General features: G+C 47.2%; 1 protein-coding gene across 1 annotated transcript; it reads right to left on the reverse strand.

Annotated features, from left to right (window-relative positions):
- Positions 1–3,459: 3,459 nt before the first annotated feature.
- Positions 3,460–14,074, reverse strand: PPIL6 (peptidylprolyl isomerase like 6). The gene is made up of 8 exons (XM_052781247.1): positions 13,198–14,074; positions 11,790–11,885; positions 11,144–11,332; positions 10,157–10,219; positions 9,864–10,011; positions 8,452–8,508; positions 5,147–5,282; positions 3,460–3,688 (listed from the first exon to the last, which is right to left on the reverse strand). Exons 1-8 carry the CDS (start codon positions 13,282–13,284, stop codon positions 3,577–3,579), a joined length of 888 nt encoding a protein of 295 aa, XP_052637207.1. The 5' UTR covers positions 13,285–14,074; the 3' UTR covers positions 3,460–3,576.
- Positions 14,075–18,536: the final 4,462 nt, after the last annotated feature.

Here is an 18,536-nt window from a genome sequence, read left to right on the forward strand (position 1 = left end):
CTTCTCTCACAGCATCGGAGGTACCGGCACGATTGAGCTCTGTTGAGCTGGCCACCCATTACTGCTTCTTAACATCCTAAACCTTATCAGAATTACAGTATCGAGATTCTTCCTATTACGTTTGTAAAATCATTCCACTTACCCGCTTGCTTCATGCAATAGCTGTATCACATCATTCTGATCCATTTGATATGCTGCATAGTTGATATTTTCAGTAAAGTTCTTTCAAAACCAGTCCATTGGAGTACCTTTTTTCTCCCTGGAATTGGTGGCAGGAACTCCTTTGTCTCTGACTTATGGCTGGGGGTCAACAGTGGTGTAGTTAAGTGTATCCCAAGCTATCAGTATGTGAAGGACAACAGCAGAGAGCTGTAGCCATCACAGTCTAAAAAGGAAAGTGAGGCTGGTCTGTAGGAAGATGAAATATGTTGTCTAAGACCCACCTGATGCATTTAAAATGAACATATACTTCAGCGATTCCCAGGGCTTCCCCAGATCAGTGTGGAGTACCTACATAGCTGAGGAGCCACACTTCCAATTTATTGGCCTTAGCAGCCCTCCTGGGTCAGATTCAGAAACGCTCTGGCCTCAGGTTAGGTGAACTACATTGTAGTTAATGACTTCATCCTCCAACTTTTGTCTGATCAGTACTTGAATTAGTAAGGGGTAGTGATTGGAGCCTTCTGTCCATGGTTTATTAGCACACTGTCCTTGCAGTGTTAACAAATATGCCTGTATGAAGAAAATAACTTTTTATGTAGCCTGAGGGCTTCTTTCATCACTTTTCATTTAGAGCAGTTTCTAAGAGAGTGTTTTGCTGGAATAAGAAGATCAGCATAAAACTAATAAAGCAAAACTTGGAAGATACCAATTTTTCTTACAGCAGTGACACATTGCATAAATAAACCACTGTGTAATCCGGTAAGATAATAGTTTTCTCAGGACGCAGGTTGCTGCCATCTGCCCTTTATAGAAGGGAGGTTTTTTATATGGTTGCTGGGAAGGGAACTTCTCCAAAACCAGCAGTTGGCAATGGAAGTCTTCACCTCCCCATCTGCAGACCGCCCCTGAATTTCCCAGCTTTTTGGAGATGCCATGGCTTGTTTCTGGACTTGCGTGTCCTCTGGATGCTTGCACACATCATTTCTCTGGTCTGGCTCTCTCAGAGGAGGCAATGCATTCCTAGTGACTTGATCGGAGATGTAAGTTACAGTAGAAAATATGGCACAAAACATCATTTTAGATTGAGGTTAAGACGATTCTTCCTTGCCTGTTTCATTGTTCATCGCCTTGGGCTCCTTAAGCATATCCAGCTTGCAGGCACTGGGGACTCAGGGTTGAAAGGCACACTCTTTTAGGTGACCTTCTTAATACCGGATGAAAGATTTTACCACATTTTTTCTGGCAGAGTGTCCTGTCATGACCAATGCAAATACAGTAATTGTGGCTTGCCTGAAAGATCATTATGCCTGAAATTCAAAATATTTCCTGGTTGTACTCTCCTCATTATAACATTTTCCATCTGGTGTAACTTCAACCAGTTGTCCCCTGCCCAGTGACCCTGCATGGCTTTCCTAGATCCCGAGCGTACAACACCCTGTATGTCATACATCCAGCCATCATACGTGTTACCAGGTCTGTGACTTTTGGCACAGGATCAGCTTTCTGATACTTGATCAGGCATTTGTCTGCCCTGAGGGATCCTGAATACTGCCCATTGCCAGAGCGTGAGTTTCTGTGTTCTCACTGCTGCTCAGACCAGGTTGTTTGGACTCGAAGCACATGCTGTGCTCTAGCTCGGTCCCTCATGGGGACACTGGGGACACCGGGGTGCAGCCACACTACAGAGCAGAACTGCCATGGGTGACCAAGCCAACAGCAAATAATAAAATCAATTAACTGGTCTTTTAGCATTTAACTGGTCTATAGCTTATGAAAAGTATTTGTCAGGAAATGTGTTATTTTATGAAGAAAATACAGCACTGTATTTTCATCTTTGACCCAGAACTATGAAGTGAAAATAATTGCTCCCTAGGCAGTTCAATTGATTTGAAATGTTCCTACAGAAGACTTCCTATATAGTAGTCTATGTATAGATTGCAGAATGCTTTAGAAAGTAGAAGGATAAAATGTGTTAAAGGCTCCTTAGCTAGCTACAGATACGTAAAGGTATTTTAGGTTAAAGAATCTTTTTGGTTTGTACCATAAGTAAAGAAAAACCTAAATTCCCTTGCTAAAATTAAGATGATCTCTATACTCACTCAGAGCATGTGGAGATCACTCCAGGTCTATGCCCGCTTCAGGCATTCAGTTAAACATTTGCTGATTTGTTAAATTCGTTCCCATTTAGCAAATAAACTTAAGATCATTACTTCTCATTAAATCCGTGGGCTTAAGCTCGGACAAAATTAGGTCTTTCCTAATACTTGTCTAATTCAGCCTTTCCCACCTTACAGCGATGCTGTTTTGTGGGGTTTAGGGGCTCATGCGGTGAGCCGAGGAGCAAAGGTCGCTCAGCACAGAGCTCTTGGCAGTGCTGGAAATAGAGGCTGTACACGGACAGTGTCCCTCTAGCCCTGGCACAGCAGGGCTGGTTTAGCCCTGGATCTGCATCCAAGCCCAACGAACCAATGCTCTTTCCTTTGAACTTCCAGTGCACTTGGTTATGGCCTCTCTTTCCAGGCTGCATTTTGATCTTCCACACATCTTCTCTTCTTTTAATGCTTACCTGCTATCCTCTGCTGAAGCCATCCATACCCAAGCTCCGCACTGTACGTCAGAGAGATCTTGCATGTAAAAAATCACTGACACTAGCAATCGTTGTGTGTTATATATTTGCATCCACACGTAACCTTAAAATTTCCTGTTTTGCACTAACTTTATAAACAATATTTTTCTCTGTTTTAGTGGCAATAGTCACACTTTTGTTACTTGAGACCACCTGCCAAAAATAATTACTTAAAGCTTACGCCTGCTCTAGCATTTCCTGGTTTTAGCCTGATGCAGCCCAACCTGATTTCTAGGGCGTTACTTTTAGTTTACAGTAGTCAGTGCAGGATCAAATGTGTGGCATTCAGAGAGGCTGCAGTCCTCCAAACATATTTTCCTCCTTCCCTCTGAGATGTCTAAGTTACCATATGCAGACTACATCTGGTATCTGGGCTACATGGGGCAAACCTGGCAGGGCAATTCTGCTGTGGAGGTTGTGGTAGAGGCAGAATTTAGCCAGGAACAGTTAGCTTTATCCCTATAGGTGTGTATCCATCTGTCCACCTGTGCTTTAGCCATATGTGCATTCTGCCATATCTGCTTGTCTCTGTATGATCGTATTGACACCATTTCCATAAACTATAGACTGGCACTGAGATACGTTCACAAGTCTTTTTCTATACTCCTGTAAAAGTGCTTTTTAACAGCTTATGAACAATTTTTTTAAGCCAGAAGAACGTTTCCAAGCTATTCACATGTGCCAGTAGCGCTTTTATTTTTGCCTTAAGTAAAAGCCATCAAGGTCTGTAAAAAGCTGAGTGGAAAATAGTGCTCTACCTTACAGCAGGCAGGAAAACCAGCTGGCGATCATGGCTCAAAGGTCCCACAGTTAATAATCTTGCAGGCTACCGTAGGCCTTTCGTTATAGGTAGGTACAACTTCCAGTCTCTGGAGGACCTCCGTGCCCTCGATCAGTTGCCTATGGGAGGGAGAAGGGCACATATGATCCGTCTCCGTCCAGAGCCAGCTCTGCAGCCTCTGGCTTGTGCGGGGCTGTAATAAACCCAGGCGCCGGTTTCCTACTGACAGGCTGCACCCGCTCTCTGCTCTTTAAAAAGTTGTTATTCTCAATGAGGTTGCAAATGCTATCAGTTCTTGATTAAGTAGCCTCTAGTTGGTGTTTTAGGAGAGGTGAAAATACTACGGCTTTATGCAGCTACATTTATTAAAAGAAAAAACGTTGTACCGTGTGCCCCAGCTACAAATGGCCATTACTTTTGAGGAGAAAGAAGTCAAGAGACACACTGTCAGAAGTGACAGCATTAGAAGTGACTTCCTGAGAAATATCTTTCATTTCCTTCGTTCACAACGCCAACCTGAATCCTGAAAACAGTCCAACATTTTGCAATCTTTACGATTTTCAGCCTGTCCTGCTCCCACACTATGGGAGCATGAGCTGTGCCTCCTGCAGGCGCCGGCATGGCAAGGGATGCCAGCAGTGCTCCGGAAAGCTTCATACCGTATCCCATCCCACCCCATCCCAGCAGTACCAAGCAGGGAGGACACTGCAGGTGGCCCTTGCCCAAGCAGGGACGTCAGAAGGACTGAGCAGAGCAGAGCTGTAAAGTGCCCAGCTGTCCTCGTCACATGCTGTCGCTGCTTTTTGCTCCCTCAGGATTAAACTCCCACCCAGATGTAAGAGGGCCTGGCTATAAGATCATGGACCCTGCACCTTTCAGATTATACAGAGCCGGTGTCAAGGCTGAAACTCAAGGTGAATGCTGCTGGTTGTAAGTATATCCAGCCAGCAATTGCTTTTGGTTTGTTCTCTGTAGGTTAAATGGTTGTGCTTTTTGCTTCCTTTAAATACGCTGTCTTTCTCCATGATGTGGTTACATGGAAACTGCACTTGCTCTGTGGTAATATGTATGTATTTCATTCTTTTACAGCAAGCAAGCAGCTCAGAGCAATAATCTTCCTTATTATAATCCTGAAAATCTAACCATCTTAACAGGGTCAGCCCCATACGTTAACCTACTGAGAACAAACTCCCAGCGTGCATTCACTAAAATAATTTCTTTCAGCTCATGAGGCCCGGAGGCTTTGCTCAACACCCCCCCTGTCCCTCAGGGCCCACCTTCAGCTGACACCAAGCTATGCGGCCATCAATTTGTAGCCTTCGTCCTGGAGAGGCCCCGGCAGCTTTGCCATAGGGTTTTCCAGCTTGAGCAAGCCAGGCCAGGGCAGTGGAAGGGAGGGATGGGTATCATTAGGTACTGCAAATTTGATTTGTCCATCCTCGCCCTGGCCAGAGGCATCCATCCGTGTCGCAGCTGCCGGAGGGATTTCATGGATGCTTCCTCCCGGGCAGCAACGTCCTGCGGGGCCAGGGCGAGCTCCCGCGCAGCGCAGCGGCAGCAAGCTTGTGCGTACTTACCCGAAAGCCACGTATTTTTTGTCCAGGTAGGGAGCTGGCTGGAGGGTGATGTAGAACTGCGAGGCGTTGCTGTGGCGGCCCTTGTTGGCCATCCCAAGGACCCCTCTTCCCTTGTGACGGATGGAGAAGCTTTCATCTAGGGAAAGAGTTCGGGGATGAAAGGCCGCAGTTGTGTTGCTCCCTTTGCTCCTATTCCCTTTTGCCAGCTCCCGCAAGCTCCCCTTTCCTTCTTCCCCCCTCTCCCTTTCCCCCAAAGGTCTCGTTGACTCTCACGCGAGCCAAGTCCGGTTTGAATCAATGATGTCCTTCCTAGAAGGAGCTTCCCACTACTGCCTAGTGCTTAAGCCGGTAAAGAAGCTAATGAAAAATATCCATGAAAAAACACTCTAGGTATTTCTGAATGTCAGAGCCGCAGCAGCAATGCCTCCGGCTCTCCGTTGTCGGTCCGTAATGCCTCTCGCTGGAGGAGCTCGGGGCACTTAGCGCGGCATTTCCCCGCGGCTACTGGGGATTATTCCCACTGTATGGATGAGGAAGGCGGGAGGCAGAGCGGATGCTTGAAGAGGACAAGATCCCCGGCGAGGGCAGGCAGGGCTGCGAGGGCAGGACAGGTCTCGCTGGGGAGGGATGCCTGGCTGCGCCCAGTGCTCGGCGGCTGGCGCGGGAGGGTGAGCGGGAGACTTCTTTAGCCAAATAAAGTGACGGAGCTGAATAAATGGAGAGCAGATATTTAGTTAAGGAGGCTGGGGTGCTTCCCAGAGCGGAGGCTTTGTTCCGGGGCGAGGAGAGGAGGCAGGCGATGGGAGCGGGAGCTGTGAGGAGGTGGAGAGGATCCTCCGTGCCGGCCGAGGAAGGACTGGTGAGGGAGAGAAGAAATGGCTCTCAAGAGGGATGACTGGGGAAGGATAGGCATTAGGTGTGGTTGGGCTTGGGGGATGATGGCAAGGACTTGATTCCTTCTTCTCCGTGGAGGGAGCCCGGCTACGAGGTGGGGAGCAGGGGGTCCACTGATCCTGACCTCCTCCATCACCCGTCTCTGGTCTGATCACACTGAGCAGTCAAGAGCCCCATCGAGCTCTCAGCAAGCTTGAAGGAAACTGTAGAAATATTTAGATTTTATTGTTCTCTGATTTTTTTTTTTAAATTCTTTTTAGCCTGTTTGAGTGCCTTTCTCAGAAACTGATTCATAAAAATGGTAATTAAATTTTAACTGAACAGTTACTCCCTGACCACTGCCTTGCGGTTTGCAAAATGACTTCAGCAGACTAATTTTGGAGCAGGATTCTTTGTCCAATGACATGACGCTCCAGTGTGAGTGATTCTCTGTAATTACCTCAGTCCTTTCAGCTCATTACAGTAAAATGCAGTTGCGTCCCATTAATTTCAGCAAGCGCTGCAGCGCCCAGATGCGTGCCAAGCACGGAGTCTCCCAGAACATTGCTGGCTGACAGAGGCATCTCTCACCCTTTTCAGATATCGAAGATATTTGTCCTCTGCCCTCAGCGTAAAACAGTTTTGCGGGAAGTACTGGGAAAGCAATCTAAGCCTTAAAATAGAAAGGCATACCCAAGGGAACACCTTTCTCAAGGACGAAAAGCAACTTTTAATTAAAAAGGGGGAGGAGAAGAATTAGCAATCCTCCCCTTCAATACATCAACACGTGGAATATGTGCAGTATGGGTAATAAAACTCTTCCAGGGACACTTTCAAGGTTGACAGATTCCAAATTAAATCCACCGTAAAATCACTTAAGCGATTTTTGATGCATTGTCACCTTCCCACGTGACATGGCAGCTCCTTTCCTGGGTGGCACAGGGAAAGCACAAGCTCTGCCTGGAGGAGGAGGATGGAGCTGGGCTGGGGCCTCGTGCGGCAGCCCGGGCAGCGCGCGTGGGGCCATCGCTCTCCTGTATGCAGAGGTGCCCACGCACGCTCAAACTCATTTTCCTCCACGGACCATTTCTACCTGAAGAGAAAGCACGAAGGGTGCGAGATGTGCACTAGCACAAATCCAGTGAGTAGCATTGCTGGAAAAAGAGGATTCACAAACTTTTAAATCCTCGGTGACATCCGCCTTGCAAACAATTTAACAGCCAGTCCTATTTTTTCCCAATACCAGCTTATGTTCTTTCTGAGATGCGTGCGTCCCGAGAGTCTAGGCTTGCTGCTATTTCAGGAGCTCCAGCGTCAAGGAAGTGACTTTTGCCCCGTCCTGCCCACTCTAGGCAGCCCGTAGCATTTACCCCCTTAAATCCCGCATGCCGGGCTTCCACCTCCAGCAGCTTTCCTGCCCGCCAGCACCGCGACTCGGCCGGGCAGAGCGGGCTAGCGACCCGCCTCCGGCCGGGTTTTGCTCCATCCGTCCTGGGGCCTCGAAGGTGAGAGCGGCTTCTCCTCACGAGTGGGCTCTTCAGCCTCTTGGGAAAGAAAGTTTTCAGCTACGCTTGGCATTTCTGATCTCACTGTTGGCTGCTGCCCAGCCTGCTCAAATGTCACATCGTTTGCGCCATTGGCAGTGGGAAAGCTTTTATGTTAAGGGAGCATAAATCACTTTCAAAAGTGCTTTAACTGTCATAAAACTTCTTTGTGGGTAGCATTAAATCTAAACAGAAGATCCCAAACGTCTGTGTTAATTATATGGGTTGTTTTTCTTAAATATCGCATGTTACAATGTTCTTTTTTTTTATATTTTATTACTTTATACCAGTATGGGGGAACATTTTTTGTTAATCTTAGCTTATGTTTGTCATTTCTTGACTTTCATGGTTTTATGTGAGACTGAGAAGTAACTCCCCTTGCATCCGCAGTCACATAGCTGCTGGCAGCGATGCCTGCAGTGTGCCCAAGCCTGAAAAGCTGCCTGAGGTCCAGGAAATCTAGAGTTAAAGCCGACTTACTTCCATTGATTTAAATGCATTTAAACAAGTGGTATCAGGTGCCTGGAGATCTGTAGCTAATCCACTTCTGCATTTCTAAGGTCCTACCCACAAGGCGAGTATTTGCAGTTTGTAGGCAGCGGGTGACCACCAGCCCTCATTGAGGCAGGGAGAAGGGGCTGGTGGACCTGAGCCTCGGGCAGGGGACACCACAGGAGGGGGACAAGGTTACAGATCAAAAAGTGACCTCGCTAAAGCAGTCTGCTCATGCTAATACAAGCGGATAACGATTCTGACTGAAAAGCAAACCCTTTTGCTTTAGGGAGATGAAAAGAAATTCCCAGGTTATTTTGTGAATAAGATCAGGTAAACAACTTGATTTTTGTGGAAATTTGCCATTTTCGCAGTGAGATAGCTGAGGAAACGTACCTTCAAAGGTGGGGCCATAAACTGACTCTCCTCCATCTCCCTTTCCAGTTATGATGTCTGCAGGGTAGATAGAAGTAACCATCAGAGACCAGGTTTATCACAGGCGTTATTGGGAGTTGTCAGTGAGCAGCTCTGCCGATGTCAGACGTGGGTTGCGCATCAGCCTGAGGGAACGACTGCATCCGTCTTTCTGTTTTACTACCAAAATTTTAACAGACCTTTGGGAAGAGCTCTGCTTCCGTCCCAAGAGATGGTCTCTCTATGGAGAACTACTTCATGGGGTGCATTTAATGGCTGCCCCGCTGAGAAGGTCCAGCATCTCCTGCTGGGAGAGCTCCTGCAGTGGCAGCGCCCAGCCGAGGAGGGGACGTCCTGGAGAAGGACGTCTGTCAGGGGGAGCAGGGTTAGAAGAAGGAAGGGTGAAAATGCAGCTGTGCTATTATGGTGAGTTAAGACCACTAACTTGTCTAAGAATAGAGATTTGATAAGAGCGAAATTCCTATTGAACCAGATTTCTGATGAGTGAGGCACTAAAGCAACCTGATGCATCTATTTTTAAATTTATTTTTTTTTTAAAGAAGTCTGGTTTTGTTACTTTAGTTACACATTGTCTTACACTATCAGGTTATGGTTAGTCCTCTACAGTAGCAAGCTGGTAATTTTAGGTTGCTTTTATGGACTACATGGGCATCTGCATAGTTATTCATGACAAGTAGGAGGTGTATCTTCAAAGTATAAACTTGAAATGTATTTACGCACTCACAGTTGGAGCAAGGCAAACACAGCTAAGAAATACAGGTAAGTAAGATGTATGATAGACCAAAAGGGAGTAATGAAGGAAATATTTTCTGATACACTCAACTACCTTGACTTCCCTGCGGATGTCAGTCGGGCAAACTGCGTGACCCATCGTTCATGGTTCCGTTCTCCTTGGTGCCACACTCCAGGCACTGAATTGGCATTCAGACAACTCACCAGCACGTTTGCAAGGGTTCTGACACTTGGCTAAATGCCTCCCTAAGGTAATCGCTCTATAAAACAAGTAATATGTTTTTCTATGGATATCCTTAGTTTTTTCATGTTTCCAATTAGTTTCCTAATCACTTACCAAAGAACGTCATGGAAAAGAGTTTTAATGTTTTCAATTAGTTTCCTAAATTCTTTTGAAAAACTCTTGGATAATCAAAAGAACAAATTATCTAAACTTTTCCTATGTTTGGAAAGTGAGATGGCTAAAAGAGAAAATATTTTCTGGTTTTTATATATATATTAATTAAGAGCTTGTCCTGCAGAGATTAGCTTTGTCATGCAGTTCAGCTCTGTCTCCGTGGATGAAGGCTATTATTCATGCAGATCATCCCACCCTCACTTCTGCTGGCACTTGGATTTACTCAGGACACCTGGAAACTCACCTCCTCCTTGGATCCACCCATTTTTCACGAGGCGATGAAAAAGGGAGTTTTTGTAGGTGAGCTCTCGGCCGTCGCGGGGAGACTTTGCTCCTCCGGCACACAGGGCACGGAAATTCTCACAGGTCCTGGGACACGCGTCTGAAAAGAGCTGCGAAAGTGAGAAGAGGAAAAAATGTGTGAAATTCCTAGCTGATGTCCACTGGCTGGATTTCTGTCCCACCTTCTTCAGCAGGTGAAACCACCGCACTGGCTGTGCTTGTTCCTCACTTTTGCTTTTCTCCTCTGCAATGTACCTCAAACAGCAGCCTCCCGACGGGCTGTTCCTCAATGGCTATCTCCAGGTACACGAACACATGCTGTTTAAAGCAGAAAAACAAACGCAGTGAGGGAAAGGCCAGCTCTCTGTGCTGCACTCGCTTCCTCATGCAGGCAAGGGTCCAGCTGCCTGGCGTGAATGGTCTCAGAAAATGTCCGTGGGATTGTCAATGCACAACAGCATTCCTACTATTTTGTTTAAATAAACAAAAAAGTAGAGGATGTTTCACTTCATTCTGGGCAGAAATAATACCAACAGTGTGTTAAAAGCAAACTACTGGGCAGGGCCTGCTTCTTCATCTCGCATTTATTTACATGCCTATTGCAGCCCATACAATACAGGCAGGAATAAATGAATCTGCAGGAATAGCGGCCATCCCACCAACATGGACATTTCTCACTCTTCCCAGGCAGCCTCAAATCTGCATGCGATCGATGCTGCATCTTCTGCGGTATTCATTTTGGTATGACATTTTATTTTCCTCTGCTCTCAATCCCGTGTCAGCGCTGGCAGCATCGCACCTCACGACACCACGGCATTTCAGGGGGTCTTGGCTGGAAAGGAGAGGCTTGGCAGTTGCGCTTTTGGTACCCAAGAATAAGGGCATCCAAGAATTTTGGTAGCTAAGGGCTGGGCGGTTTGGGATTTCAGAGCAGCGCATTTGCAGCATGGTCAGCAACGTGCTTTTGTCAGACTGTCCAGCCCTGTAGCAGTGAATACGAGTTGGGCATCAGGGCTAGCGTTTGCCCCTTCCTGGCTGCCAAGAGGCACGGAGGCACTGCCGTCCTCAGCAGGGGATGCTCCCCATCAGCCCCTCCAGCCCCGACCCCACCGTCACGGGGCAGAAACCAAGAAACTGCCACCGCCGGGCTCGCTCTCCTTCCTCGTCGTGGTACCTGCCCTCTCATCTGACAACCTCTCCAGCCACTTACCTTGTACCTTCGGGTAAAACACTGCCACTTGCCTGGCTGTTTTTCAGATGTTTGACGTAGAAATCCTCAGCAATCGCTTGGTAAAGTGCCTCGGGCTTGAAGTCACCATAGTCCCACTCGTGGTAAGACCACTCGAGTAGCTCCTTCTCGTCCCCCAGCAGCTGGCCGTCAATGAAGCACATCACCGAGGAGGCATAAGCCCACACCTCACCTCTCAGTTCCTGCATTTCAGAGGGACGACAAAGCCTCCAGGGATTAATTACACACTTAGTGAAGAAGCAGTCAGTAATATCCACTGCAGGTAAGGTGGCCTGTGGTATTTTTATGCCTTTCCTACTTTAAAAACCACAAATCCCACCAACTGGAAGGGATTGGGCAGCAGCTTTCGGTGAGGTGTGCTGACGTCGCACGCAGTTACGTACCCTAAAGGTCTGGATCCTGCTGCTACGGGACGTTATCGTGACAAGAGTCATCTGGGTATCACTTTGGGGCAGCTCAGTCTGAGCAGGAAAAGCGCCTGGAGAGCCCCACCCTGCCTTGAGGGTCTCTGAGAACGTTCAACAAATCGGGGTGGAAAAGCTCACTTGCGAAATCTGGGGGTGGCTCGGAGCTGGGAGGAGGGCTGCAGCCCCAGGGAGAGGACTAGTGTCTGAAACAACCTGAGGATGCAAGAGTTACCTTCTTTTTCTCCTGTAAATATTCACACCATGCAAATTCTGCTAAAGGCTGTATTACAGGATCTGCAAACTTCCTTGGAAATTTCAGCTTCAGAGCCTGTATTTTCAAGGTGAGGAAAAAAAAAAAATTGTTTACAAGCAGTTTGACACCCTCCCACACTTTATCCTATCACAGCTTGTATTTCACTCATGAACTACAACCTAAGCCACGTTCTAATCCAGTTATTGCTCTGCACCCCTCACGCCTCTGGCCTAATTCCCGACACTTGCAGAAGTACACACAAATTGCTCTAAATCCCTGTTTGAGGATGTAGTGGGTGTCTTGTTTTTCTAGGAAGGGCTGCTTCACAAATATTACTGAATTATACTGGTACACCCCCGCCCCCCATGTGAGGTGGATGTAAGCGGGTAAGATTTTCAAGGATGTTGCTGAGCATCATCAACTGCATTTTTTGCACGCATTCTTGCATGCACGGGGGGGTCACAGTCCTCTACTGTCCCAGGAGATTGGGCCCAGGGCCTTGGGGCGAGCGAGTGGCTCAGTGAAGGCTGCGAGGTGGACGTTTCCAGACCCTGTTGCTTGTACCGTTGCCTCAGGAGCACACCGCTATTTAGATATGGGACATTCCTGTTCATCAATTTAGCCTTATCTCCATGTGGGCTGTGGCAAGTGCCACAAGCTGTGGCTCAAAGCCAGCCGAGCTGGCCTTAAAAAGAATAAAGCAAAGTGACTTTCTATTCAGCTCACGGTCCCTGTTGCTGTCTTTGGGATGGTGGCTGGAAAAAAAAAAAAAAAGGAAAAAAGCCAAGAGGCACACACCCCCTGCAGCTATCAGCTTGGCTTGTCCTTAGGGCTGCTGATAGATTGCACAGCTTCGTCAGCTGTAAATAATGCTGGGGAACAAGCTTGGCAGATAAACTTTTACAGGCAGGGAGGGCATAAAGGTCAGCACTGTGCACCCCACAGCGGGCTGTGTGCTGTGCATCTGCCGCACAGCCGAGCTTCTCATGAAAAGTCTGCGAAACCCCGTGAGGTTTGCAGCTTTTTGCTTTCTCATTTGCACCGACAGAGCTGCATTAAGGACTTGTCAGAAGCTGCCGAGCAAGTCGGGCAGAGCCGCGATGTGCATAACACCTTATACAGCATTGCACAGCTGTAAAATTTCTTGGGGGTGTAGGAACGAGGAGGCGAGGATGCTGCAACAGAGACCCCCCACCCCGAGCAGCACCCCATAAAGCCTCGGTGCCTGCGCCTGGCAGCACCGAAGAAGAGCAGAAACCCAAAATTCAGAATATTTTCTTTCCAAGAGCCTCCGCCGCGCGCAAGCATTCTTCTGCTTATTTACTTCCAGCCCACGCCGCTCCCCGCTGCTCCCAACCCGGCGCTGGGGCTGAACCCCGGGGTTTACCTCTGCCGTGCACTTGGCCACGTGGAAAGCCGGGTCCCGGAGCAGTCCCACCACCGTCAGAGCCACCGGCACCCGCCGCGGGCCCATGGCACCCTGGCCACCACGAGTCCGAGTCCAAGTCTGTCAACAGAGCCCGGCTCCACGGCAACGCCGGACACCAACACACACACACACCCCCCGCATTTCTAAGCACTTCCCAAGCCTAACGCAAGCCGTTTCAACCCTGTCAGTGTGGGAAACGCGCCGATTTCTGTTTTCCCCTGAAGGAAGGAAAATGAGGTTACACAGAAAGCATGCGGCGGAGCAGAGGACTGAAGCCAGCTCTTTCCAGAGCTCACGAGGGATGCCGTCAGTACGGGTTCATTTAAAAGAAAAGATGAATATCGTGTTGCTAACAGCGGCTAATAGCAGACGTGCAGCAACAAGCGGTAAGGATAAGCAAACACGAGAGCAGTGCTTCCCCATTACGCTCCCAGCCTCCGGTTAGCCTCTGCTCAAGGATTTCCCGGTATCTTTGTGTTTAATTCCCCTTGGTGGTTCTTTTTCATGTGAATTTCTTCGCTTTTCAGACAAATGTAAAAATCCGGACCCACAAAATCCTGTGGCAAGGAGGTTTACAGCTTAATTACACCCTGTGTAAAGTGTGCATCTCCTTTTGATGCAGAAACTCCTACCCACGGCTGTATTCACCGGGCACTGCCGAGACATCATTCCTGCTGGCAGCCTGGGCAGAGCGGTACGGGGCATGGATGGAGCGGTTCCAGAGAGGTCACGGCTCCCGCAGCAAAGATTTGTGCCACCGCGGCAGTTTTGTGCCCTTTTGGCGAACGCAGCACGTGCACAAGCAGTTTTGTGGGACAGCTGTAGGTTCGGCACAGGCTTCTGTCAGCACGCCTGGGTCAGGCCACTTTTCATCTCTGAGGAGGATGAATTTTAGGAGACAGCGGTGTTAGAAGTGACAGAACTGAACTGTGTGTCGTGTCAAAAACTGGCGTAACTTTTCGTGACATGGTGGAGCAATGGAACAATCGCCACATCCCCAGGAAAAACATGTCTTTGACATGTCAAAATCCTATTGCAGATGAGACAGTTGTGATTTTCACGCAGAAAATATGTTCTGCAGAACAAACATATGTTAAATGCAATAAAAACTGTATTAATTTCTCATCTTAATGTGCACTCTTCTTCTTTTTCAATTGTATATCCAAATGGCTTTACAAAGTGCTAAATTTGTACATAACCACAGACTCGGAACCAGAAAGCCTATAGCCTCTTAGCTAGATGTTTCTCAACTACCAGGGCCCATAAAAAATTCAGACTGAGAAAAATCATAGGTTGCAGAAGGGGTCCCCCATGTAGCCCTGAAGTTCCTCTGGTCCGTGTGTGGCTCAGTGAGATTTTCTTACAGCGATTCATTAGGGCAACACTTTTCTAACTATTTTGTTGGGATTTGCAGCAACGTTGGATTTGAAGAGCTTCATCCTCACAGTACCAGAGACGGTGAAGATGATCAGATTCAGAAGGTTTAGCCACCACAGCTGCTCCCTTGCCTGAAAGACCCGTGCGCAAGATGTTATCATTTCATATTATGAAGTTGTCCTGCTGAAAAAATGCAGAAAACTGAGGGATATTGGACAATTTGGACAACGGGACATATTAAAATCCTATGGTAGACAAGGCAGTTTTAATTTACACGCAGATGCTGGATGGCAGCAGACGAGCCGAGGCGTGACGGTAGCGAACCGCAGCAAACAGCGTGTGCGACTGCAGCTATGTTGTGTATAGGCTGTGACTGAGCGATGCAAAGGAAAGCCCTTTCCTTCCTCCTCCCGAGCTGCCAGAGCCTCTGCAGAACCTAATTTTAGTAGCCAGACCATATGGCTTCTGCTATTACCAAAAAAAGTCTAGAGCAGCCTTATATAAATTCAGGAAGAGAAGCAGCATACCCGGAGTCAAACACAAAATCAGTAATGCTTCAAAAAATACTCTCTTCGCTATCTATTTTTCTCCACATCCATATTTTTAGCTTGATACAGATTAATACAACTGAAGTTTATTTGGCCTTTTAAAAAAATGTCTCTTTCCTCCTTTTTGTACTACAAAACATAAGTATTAAAACCAGAGCAATCCACTGCATATTATTTCCAAAAAAACAGATTGATGTCTGCATTTTGTAAATGTGCTTAAATTTACACATAAACCCTGCTCCTGAAATTTAGTTCTGCACATACATATGACTGGCTCCTGTTACTCCTTTTTCTTTAAAAAAAAAAATAATATTTAGCTGGGGTTTTTTTACTGATAATTTCTAGCATGGAAATTCTTACTGCCATTGTGGCCAAGAAAGGGAATTAACTATAAGTCTAAGTCAATAAGCAAAGCAACAATTAGCCAAACAAGTGTAACATTATTAGCCAACAAGCTAGTAATATCACCAGCTGTACAGGACTGTTTTCTGCAAATTTATGATGGGCTTTTTTAAAAAATAAGAGCAAGCCCAGAGCCATGGATTACTTGCTGCCTCTATCCATTCTGGCTTTTATTTCTCCCCTTCTTTTCACGTCACGTTGCAGTTCAGGTACGTTAAAATCTATTCAACAGGTTGCCAATCATCATGATTATATATATCAAAATCTTAAACTGGATGATTATTATTCATTTCAGCCTCTTTCTGCTACCTGTCTATGACCAGATGATGATGCTGTTCTGCAAGCTTATTCATATTTCTTAGATGAGCACAGATGTTTTGCTGGTGTTAAGAGTTAGACTGGAGTTTGCTGGTCCCGCTGTGCTCTGCCAGCTGTGGCGGATGCGCCGTGCTGCATTCGGTTTGGAGACAGCGACGATTACCATGAAGAAAAGTATGGAAAGCACAAGAAGTTGTACAGCACATTTAAACCATGACACTGAAACCCCTTCAAAGGCCATGCAGCAAATGTTCTTGGAAACATGAAGTCCTTTGAAATGTGCACATGTGCCCTGACACGAGACCTGAGAATTTTGCTTCTGCGTGATTCTCAGAGGGCCTCCTCGCTCCAAACCTCCCCACCTGCTGCGGCTGTGGCCATTTCAGTTCCTTTCAGTCCAAGATAGCATCTGAAAGAGACTGAGAAAGAGAACAGAAAAGCAGAATGGATTAAGAAAAAAAAAAAAAAAAGAAAAGATTTGAGAGCGATCCCGCACCTGAAGGTACTCTGGCAGGAGAGCTGGTAGGGGTCACACAGCAACACTGTGCTGAAGGGTCAGTCAAACGACTACAGCATCGCCCCGCTGAAAGCCGCATAAAGAATAATGCTGTGCTTGTTGGAGACGCAAATGCCAAATAACTTTGCAGCAGATACCTGGAGAGGAAACACTGCACGGCTTATCTGCTGAAACTGCTGAACCACAACAATGTGCTGCGATGACTAGTGGGAGGGCCACCGCCGCTGTTTCACACCAGGCCCTCGGGCTGCCACAAGTCCTTTCCGAGAGATGCTATGCAGGGAAAACACAGCTGTTAGATCACCCACCAGTCGAAGCGAACGCGAGAGACTTCAGAAAAGGTCTTTCTGCTGCCAGGGAACAAAGGACAGATTCAGCTCCAGAAAGAAGGAAGACCTGTTTAAGCTTAGTCTTCCAGGTAGAAGGCAGAAACTGACACCACCTTATCAAGAAATTCAAAGCAAAGCCAAAGGGATAAGCTGATTTTGAAGATGACAATATACTAACAGGGCTGTCCGCAACAACGTGAAGTTCTCCAGGCGACTGCTGTAACAGCCACAAGGCACGCTGCCTTCGAGGGCAAGGAGGATCCCGTGGCTTGAAGGGAAGACCCATGAACACGTAAGAATCAGTCCCTTTCAGGAAGGCACAGACAGTGGGATACAGTTGCAGTCGTTAGAAAAACTTGCAGGACAGGGTAGGGAGCTGCTAACTAAAGCAAAACTCTGCAACCTGCTATTCCAAACATACTTTCAGTTAGGTAGGATGAAAACACTAGCCAGAAATGAGAAGTAAGCAAAGTACAGCGAGATCCTGGTGTCCTGCTTTTGGCTGGGAAAGAGTTAATTTTCTTCTTAGTAGCTGCTACAGAGTGTTTTGGATTTAGTGTGAAAATAATGTTGATAACACACTGATGTTTTAGCTGTTGCCAAGTAGTGCCTATCCGAAGTCAAGGATTTTTCAGTTTCCCATGCTCTGCCAGCAAGCAGGTGCACAAGAAGCTCGGAGGGAGCATGGCCAGGACCACTGACCTGAACTAGCCAAAGGGATATTCCATACCATAGAACGTCATGCTCCGTATATAAACTGGAGGGAGTTGGCCGGGAGGGGTGGATCGCTACTCAGGCATCAGCCAGTGGGTGGTGAGAAATTGCATTGTGCATCGCATGTCTTTTCTTGGGTTTTATTTTTTATTTTATTCCTTTTCATTACAATTATTATTATTTTACTTTATTGTTAGTATTACATTTTATTTTACTAAACTGTTCTTACCTCAACCCACGAGTTTTACTTTTTTCCCCGATTCTCCTCCCCATCCCACTGGGAGGGGAGTGGGATGGAGCAAGCAGCTGTGTGGTGCCTAGCTGCTGGCCGGGCTTAAACCACGACAGCTGGTTCACCTAGAATATGCCTGGGTGGTTCTTCCATTCAGAAGACTTGCTTGGGCCAGAGATGAACAGTGGTCCCTCTGTTCTGGAGCACCATTTATTCTTCACCATGTTTTATGGAGGATCTGAAAAGGGATGGCGCATATAGGAGCATCATAGCTCACAGGACTGCAGGTCTGCAAGAAGCAGACTCTTTAATGCCTCTAACGAATAGATAAAAGAGGCCCTGAAATCATAGCTATGGAGAGTATGGCATTACCCGTTCCTTCTCCGCTCCCGAAGAGAACGTGCGACAGCAGCAGGATTGGCAAAAAGCCTGCAGAGACGGACTTCTGACCATGGGAAGATAAGCATCTCCAGGAAGCACCCCTGACTGCTGCCCAGGCTCCGGGACACACCTGCTTGGCAAACCGGTCTCCTCCCAGCCGCTCCCAAGTGAGACTCGGCTTCTCCTTACGCAGTCAGTGAGACAGTCTGCTGCAGAGATGGCAGATGTGGGGAGACAGAAAACGTACCAGGCTGCTATGTTCACATGGGCATTGGGTCAATGACTAGGAACGAATCCCATGCTAGCTTTCATTTACGGTGAAGTGGGGGGGAAAAAAAAAAAAAAAAAAAAAATCCCAGCACACTAGGATAAGTCTTAGCAAACACCAACCATGAATTTGATCATGATGACTAACCAGCTAAGACAGTAAAACAAGCGGTTTACAAAGAAAGAGATGCAAGCAGAACTCCTTCCTGAAC

This window comes from Harpia harpyja, chromosome 3 (genome assembly GCF_026419915.1).
Source record: "Harpia harpyja isolate bHarHar1 chromosome 3, bHarHar1 primary haplotype, whole genome shotgun sequence".
Taxonomy (NCBI): Eukaryota; Metazoa; Chordata; class Aves; order Accipitriformes; family Accipitridae; genus Harpia; species Harpia harpyja.

Bases quoted from the DNA above. Each gene is read 5' to 3' on its own strand.
- PPIL6 (XM_052781247.1), bottom strand. From the start codon at position 13,284: ATGGGCCCGCGGCGGGTGCCGGTGGCTCTGACGGTGGTGGGACTGCTC. The intron at 11,333-11,789 runs GTAACTCTTGCA...TCTGAAATGCAG, and splicing joins ATTTACAGGAGAAAAAGAAG to GAACTGAGAGGTGAGGTGTG. The intron at 10,012-10,156 runs GTACATTGCAGA...TCACTTTCGCAG, and splicing joins TCGGGAGGCTGCTGTTTGAG to CTCTTTTCAGACGCGTGTCC.